This window comes from Telmatherina bonti (assembly GCF_933228915.1).
Source record: "Telmatherina bonti genome assembly, chromosome: 17".
In the NCBI taxonomy this organism is placed as follows: Eukaryota; Metazoa; Chordata; class Actinopteri; order Atheriniformes; family Telmatherinidae; genus Telmatherina; species Telmatherina bonti.
Window position 1 is genome coordinate 32408707 of NC_136615.1, and position 8093 is coordinate 32416799.

Genomic DNA, 8093 nt, shown 5'->3' on the forward strand with positions numbered 1-8093 from the left:
AGTTGTGTGGTCCTCTGTGTCTTTTATTTGTTTTATTGTTCCTTTTAATTATTTTATTGGGCATTTATTTATTTTTCATTGTTTTACCTGTTTTTATTATTTCAATGACATTAATAAATTTAATGTTATTTTTATTTTGTGTTTTTCAACTTTGAGCAGCAGTTTGGGGACATTCTGTTTTTAAAATGTGCTTTATAAATAAAGTGGATTGGATTATAACTGGTTTACGATGAGCTGAATGAAACTGAACCAACCCGGAATGAAAACCAGACATCGGACACAAACTCGTTTATGTCTTTATTGGACACAAAGTCAACACATCTTAAACACGTTTATACGTCGATTTCACATCAAGGGAAGCTCATGTACATGCATCACTTCACACACTCTTCAATATCTAGACGGAGGTTACTGGGAACCATGACAACCAGACGGCGTGAAGCGGCTTTATGGTGGGGAAGCGGAGGTGTCTGTTCACCTTTCAGAGGAAACAGAAAAAAAAAATAGAGCCTAAAATAAACTTTTAAAAAAGTAAAATATCTGTAAATGCGTGTTGTTCTGGAGCAAGGGATCCACACAAGCTGTTTTTTTCTGCTCGGATAACCCGATCCTCCTCACTAGTTACTCACTCTTCAGCTTTTCCTCTCGGCCTTCTTCGTTTTTTCTCACCCTTCCTCCCCCGAGAGGCTGCCAAAAACAGATTTCTTCAAACTGTTAAGAGTGAAGACGGAGGATTAAGATCTCAGAGCTGTCAGGGCACGCCAGACTTGACGAGCTTCTCTGAGTGGTTTCAAAAATCCCCCGGACCAGATGGAGGCTTTTTTTAAATTTATTTCCTATTTTCTGAGTGGCGGCAGAACTTGTGAAAAGCTTTGACACGCTCGGGTTTACAGGTGTGTAACGGTGTTAGAAGCTTTCTGACAGCACTAATGAAACTGACAGCAGACGGAGGGGAAAGGACGGAGAGAAGCAGCGAAAGGATGCTTCAGAGCGAAACTCCTCAAACACGTCACAAAAACCTGAAACTATCACTCATAAACATCATATTTCATATATATTTATATTCCTCTAAATGTTTCTCTGCATAAAACTCTGAACACTAAAAGATTAACGTGGGAAAGAAGGAAGGTCCAGGCTTGGAGGCAGATTCCTGCAGGATTGAAGCAGCTTTTAGGAGATGAAACAGCAAAAACTCACACTTTGCATCAACAAACTAAATCTTCATGTACTTTTACTATTTTATAATAAGACGTTTTTAAAACTTTTCTGAAATAAATTTGGCTTTTTTTTGTCTTAAAACCACAGAAAAATGCAAAAAAAAAAAAAAAAAAAAGGATTTTAAATGGACTGAAGACGGAGTCAGAGCGGCAGGCACAAACCACATCATGCAGACGACAAACATCACACTGCTGGGACGTGCACCGCACACGTGCACGGCTGGCGAAGCAAATGCAACAGATGATGGTGGAAAACGTGTTCAAAGTTTAGAGAATGAGGAGAAAAATGACCAAATTCAAACATTTAATGGGAACCAAACCAGTTAAACTGAAAGGTCCCATGCTCAGATGTGACTGGTTCCAGTAGAACCAGTTTAATTATCCAGTTTAGCTCAATCACCTCCAATGTGCCCAATCAAAGCGATAGAAATGTGTCTGAGGTGAATCGTAGCTTCTGAAGGACTTCTGAGGGATGGTGCTTTCAGGACCAACAGACTGAGGTGAGAATGTGTGTTTAACGGTGAGAATACACTCGGGTGCAAACACGTCGGCGTGGAGCGCCGAGTGGAGGGAAAAGCTTCGGAGGTGTGAGGGGAGTGAGAGCAAACACACACATTTAAGCAGCTTGAAATGTGAAGAGTGTGTGGTGGTCCTGCAGAGGTCGGGGGACGCCTACGCAGCAGCAAACACTGAAACGTTTAACGGTGAGACGCTCCAGGTCAGAGCAGAAGCCGACTAAAAACCAGAGGAGTCAGGAGGAGACGTGTGACATCCAACAAAACCAGGAAATAAATAGGAATGATGACGTTTAAACGAATAAAAAAAAACACAAACATAAACAAATCATGATGTAAACAGATTCCATAACACGACTTCTATGTACAAAGCTAATTTACTGACACAGATAAAACCAGACCTGGACCTGAGCCGGGTTCTTCGTTCTGCTCGACACGTTCAGTCAACATGTAGCTAATGACCGACCCAGCTGCAGGAACAGGAGCGGGGCTCAGCTGCAGACCGGCTTTACACCATGAAGCGGTGCTCCTTGCCGTCGTGGGCCATCAGGATGACGTTGCGGTTGGAGGTCCAGATGAGGCGGGCCAGCTTCAGGTGGTTCTGGGACCCGGGCGACGCCGGCTGGACCGGAGGAACCTGATAGGTCTTGATGCAGCGGAGCTGAGGAGCCGAGTTCAGCATGCCGATGCTGCCCAGCAGGCTGGTGTTCATCTGAGGACGACCAACAAAACAGGTCAAGTCCAAGGAATTACTACGGTTCGATGCGTCGCCATGACGACGGTGGACACCCAACAGAGCATTTCCATCAGCGCCGCCATCGATGGTAAATCCAGCTTCCATCATCCTACCTGACCTGTTAGCTCTCTCCAGCCAGCAGAACATGATGTTACCACGACTCTTGTTTTGTCTCTTTCTCTCTTTTAATCTTCCTGCGTTTCTTTGCTGAATCAGCAACGTTCAGCTAGTTCTTTATTATACCGCAAAGCGAAACGTCATGTCAAAGATGTAAAAGTTGTATCGTGTCGGTTTCTCAACCTTGGGACGCCGCTGGGCAGCAGCAGCTCCAGAAATACCCATTATAGATGTCACTGTGTCATCGAACACGTCAGGAATGCCAAGTTTTAAGGTCAGAAAGTTACGTAGTTCGCCTTTAAAGAGCCTGTTGCAGGTTAAAATCCGCCTTAAATCAGTATTTAGAAAAATATTGTTGTAACTAATGTTGAAAAAACACACTTATAGACTATTTGGACTTTTGGAGTAGTTTCTGATGTTTATTCTCTATTCATTCCTTTTAAAGGGTAATAATAAATACACGCCATCTACAGGTGAGATGCTGTTACTGCGCTTTTTGCAACTGGGTGCTTTTTACAGCCCACGTCTCTTTTTTACGTCACTTTCTGTCGTACAGTTTTAGACGCAATTACAAACACTACTTAAAAAGCCAAAATAGTGAATTAATGTGTGTATTTTTATACAACATTAGCAGCGATTCCATTACATTTTTTCACAAAATAAAAGTAATATTTTACAGTTTCGACAAAACAGTTGTGATTTGCGGGTGTTTTTATGGAAGTGTTTAGCGCGTCTTTTAAAATCTTGTTTCTCTCACAAGGTTTTCTGAAAATTGTGACTTATGCTAGGTAGCCACGTAGCGTTATTTTGGGGTTTTCTACTTACTGCGGAGAATTTGCTATGGCTTTCTGAAGCTTTTGTCCTCATTTTCTTTTCTAAAACTCTGAAATTCACGGGTATTTGTTCCACACCGGCCATCTTTACCAGAAATGAACGAGTCACGACCTCCCGTCCGGGGACACGTAAATGCAAAATAAGTATTTCCATTAAAATTTGCAATACATTTCTACATAGAAATGTCTGAAAAACCACCTCATGAGAGCATAAAAACATTTTTGTGATACTTAACTTTTTTCAAAATGCAGGCATTTCCATTAGGGTTTTTTCTTACGATTATTAGTTTTTGCGCAGTTCTAGGTGTAATGGAAACGCCTATTGGTTCCAACAATATTTTTCTACATACTGATTTAAGGGGTTTCCAACCTGCAACATGCTATTTAAAAGCTTTTTTTCTGGTAATTCGGTCATAATGTATGACCATAAAATATAGGTGGGAGTTTCTTGGAGCCAACGATCGGCCTCGACCGGCCGATCTGCACGATCGATTCTCATTTTAAACATGCGATCTGAAGTTACCAGATGTACTTCCATCTCACCAATCATCAGCAGTAAGGAGGGAAAAATATGTCGCCGGAAACACAAATTGCATTTTTTTTCTTAAACTCTTTAAAATATTGCTTTTGCGAAAAACTGATGGAAAAACAGCTCATAATGTGTCTGTCTGTGGGTGTTGTTTGTCCGTCCACATTCCAGCTACATGCCATTAGGTTTGCATATTTTTGCTTTTTTGTTTCTTAACTGTGTTTGGTGTCGTAGAAACGGTTTTATTCTGCTTTAGGCTGAGATTCTGGACTCTGGAGTTGACACCACGCAAGTCTATATCTACGCAACCGACCAGACATTGTAGCCTCTAAAACCAGATGTTAACAGACTAGTTGATGTGTCCCATGTTCACAAAATGTTTGACTGAACGACATTTGGAATAAATTCCATATAGACTCTGCGGTGTCCTCACGTAGAGTCTAACTTTATTTCTAAAAGTTTGATGATCTTTAGTTTCATTAGTGACGAGATGCTGAAGCTGCGACGGTTTAACCCACAAGGCCTCTGACAACATGAAGACTAAATACAGCCTCCTGCCTCTGTGTGTGTGTGGGTGTATATGTGTGTATGCGTGCGTGTGTGTGTGTGTGTGTGTGTGTGTGTGTGTGTGTGTGTGTGTGTGTGTGTAAAAGCATGTCCACGTGCAGGGGGTAAAAAAAAACCTAGCAAGTAGAAACCCTATCGTTTCCTGAGACAAAAATGTTCCCCCCAACACACACACACACACACACACACACACACACACACACACACACACACACACACACACACACACACACACACACACACACACACACACACACACACACCGTCAAAGCGTCTGCCAGCTAATTACCACAGCAGCCGTCTTGCCGGCACACCAGCAGTGGTTTACGCTTACAGTAATGCCATTAGTGTGTGTGTGTGTGTGTGTGTGTGTGTGTGTGTGTGTGTGTGTCCACACAGCCATGTCAGAGGTTGTAAAGACCTTTCATTTAAAGTAGCAGTTCGGGAAGAGATAAAAAGTGTGTGTTGAGGGGAGTGTGTTTATCATATGACTTTTTGTCTCCTTGTTTATGTTGTATACGTCGTAGATTTATTTTTGGTGTGTTTAAATTAAACTAAAGAAAAACACTAAAAAAAAGAAAACTAATATTAGATTTAAAAAAATGGTGCCATTGTCCAGGATAAAGACAATTATGGGACATCTTGGCCTCATGGTGACGTCACCAAGGCTCTGTTTGGTTTAATTAAAACCTAAACATCTGACAACTGTGTGTGTGTGTATATGTGTGTGTGTGTGTGTATATGTGTGTGTGTGTGTGTGTGTGTGTTAAGGGGAGTGTTACTGAAATCAGAAATTCAGCATAATTGTGGGTGTGTCATTTTGACTGACAGGTATCTGATATCCAGCAAGAAGGCAGTGTTTAGCACAGCTGCAGTATTTGGTGGGCTAACTTAAGCTAACTTAGCTAACTTAAGCCCAATGCTAACCATTGTTAGCTGGTTAGCATCTGTTAGTGCCAGGTTAGCGAGGTTAGCTGTTAGCACCAGGCAGCTGAGAGTTTGATGGCGTCAATCATCCACCCCCACTCACAGCTCCCCTCTCAGCTCCTCCTCTTTGCCTATTTTTCTATTTTCTCAGAGAGACAACAGCCGTGACGCTGCCAAGATGGCGACCGGGTGAACCGCCCGCCGAGCTTCAGGTTTGCTCTTCAGAAACCTACAGGTGATGTCACAGAGGTTCTGAACATCTTTTCTACACAGTATTTGCTTTTCATCCACATCCCGCTGGCTCAGTGAGAGTAGCGAGACTTGTCGCTAGGGACATTTTGGAAAAAGAGTCGCTACAAGGCTCTGAAAACTAGCTAGCACCAAAGTTGCTCCAATTATTAGCCGAAGTCTGACGTCTGCATCAGTGTACCAGGAAATTGTGAACTGACAAGCGTTCCACCTTGTTTGGAAGCAAATTGCAAATAAATCTGTTAACTTTTTAAACACAAACATATTTGTCATAAATTCATCGTCATCAACGTGTTGAAGTCTTTTCTCTAGCTTTAACATAATCAAGACTTTTAAAAAAAGACATTGTGAAAGCAGGTTTGATTAGAAAGCGTCCGTCTTACCTGCCAGAAGGATATGTGGCTGTCAGCGTTTGAGTAGGTTGCTAGGTAACGGCCGTCTGGGGCGAATGACACGGCGGTGATAGGACCTTTGTGGCCGTGGATGTTCTAGGAAAGAAAAAGATGGAGGACAGTTTAAAAACCCAGAGTAGCAAATTAATAAAAACTGGGAAAAATGGGTCAACCAATGAGATGAAAGGCTTTGTGTTACATCACTGAGATGAGGAGGAAAAACTTCAGTAATTAAATATCTGAGACGACCAGATTTGGATCACAAAGCAAGAACTTTATGACCTCCAGATGTGTCTTAGTTCCTCCTCTCTGCAGAGGGAAGGTGTCTCTTTTCCCGTGGGAATGAAGTAGTGGTAACCTCGTCCTTCACCGAGGTGATGCAGGACTTCTGGATGGTCAGACGAACATTACTTCTAGATCTTTACAAGATTTTTTTGCGTTCAACATTTTTCTACCTTTAAAAATGAGAAACAGATGTGTCGGAGACAAAAATCCGGACTGGGTCAAAGCCTGCAACAAAACGAGTATCCAGCTGAAACGACTAACAGCATGAAGTCCTTCATCAACCAGCTGGGCTTATTTTTAATAAAAGAGAATTCTATTTCTAACGATACTGATCTCTCCTCTGCCTTATCAAAATAAATAAATAAAAAAAAAGAAAACAGCCTAACTTGCAGAAACCACTTGCAACTTGGTGTTTTGTTTCTGACAAGAAAATTGGCTTGACTCAAACGAATACATAATAACAGCATCAATACAATAAACCATAAAATATCACTTCCTGGCCTCCAGGGTTCTTTAGTTAACATGTCGTTCTAAAAACATTTCTCACATTTATCTTATAGGTCTGTGTTTTTCTCTAATTATCATTTGAAACAAAAGAAAATGAAAAAGAAAAAAAAAAGTCCACAAATTTTTCATTTTAATTTCTTGAAACAAAACGGAAAATAAAAACAGGTGATTGTTTCTTCTCCATTTACCAAGTTTTTACACGAAAATAAAAACGGAATAAAAAGCAATCAGATCGGACTCTGGAGCCTTTATGTGAGGCAGGAGGCTGACTGCAGGTTCTCTTTGCTGTAGTCATCTGAACTACTATAACGCAGAAGATGGACACGCAGACAGACGGACACGCAGATGGACGGACACGCAGATGGACAGAGATAGACGGACACGCAGATAGACGGACACGCAGATGGACGGAGATAGAAGGACACGCAGATGGACGGAGATAGAAGGACACGCAGATGGACGGAGATAGAAGGACACGCAGATGAACGGAGATAGAAGGACACGCAGATGGACAGAGATAGAAGGACACGCAGATGGACGGAGATAGAAGGACACGCAGATGGACGGAGATAGACGGACACGCAGATGGACGGAGATAGAAGGACACGCAGATGGACGGAGATAGAAGGACACGCAGATGGACGGAGATAGACGGACACGCAGATGGACGGAGATAGAAGGACACGCAGATGGACGGAGATAGAAGGACACGCAGATGGACGGAGATAGACGGACACGCAGATGGACGGAGATAGAAGGACACGCAGATGGACGGAGATAGACGGACACGCAGATGGACGGAGATAGACGGACACGCAGATGGACGGAGATAGAAGGACACGCAGATGGACGGAGATAGAAGGACACGCAGATGGACGGAGATAGAAGGACACGCAGATGGACGGAGATAGACGGACACGCAGATGGACGGAGATAGACGGACACGCAGATGGACGGAGATAGAAGGACACGCAGATGGACGGAGATAGAAGGACACGCAGATGGACGGAGATAGACGGACACGCAGATGGACGGAGATAGAAGGACACGCAGATAGACGGACACGCAGATAGACGGAGATAGAAGGACACGCAGATGGACGGAGATAGAAGGACACGCAGATGGACGGAGATAGACGGACATGCAGATGGACAGAGATAGAAGGACATGCAGATGGACAGAGATAGACGGACATGCAGATGGACAGAGATAGAAGGAC

At 42.9% G+C, this 8093-nt stretch overlaps 1 protein-coding gene across 1 annotated transcript in view; it reads right to left on the reverse strand.

Annotated features, from left to right (window-relative positions):
* Window positions 1-295: 295 nt before the first annotated feature.
* The window catches only part of wdr7 (WD repeat domain 7), a 142562-nt gene continuing 134764 nt past the window's right edge, over window positions 296-8093 (reverse strand). The window contains exons 29-30 of the mRNA XM_079256537.1: window positions 6074-6178; window positions 296-2444 (exon numbers count right to left, since the gene is read on the reverse strand). Coding sequence (XP_079112663.1) covers window positions 2241-2444; window positions 6074-6178 — 309 coding nt within the window. The 3' untranslated portion in view covers window positions 296-2240. The remainder of the gene's footprint in view (window positions 2445-6073; window positions 6179-8093) is intronic.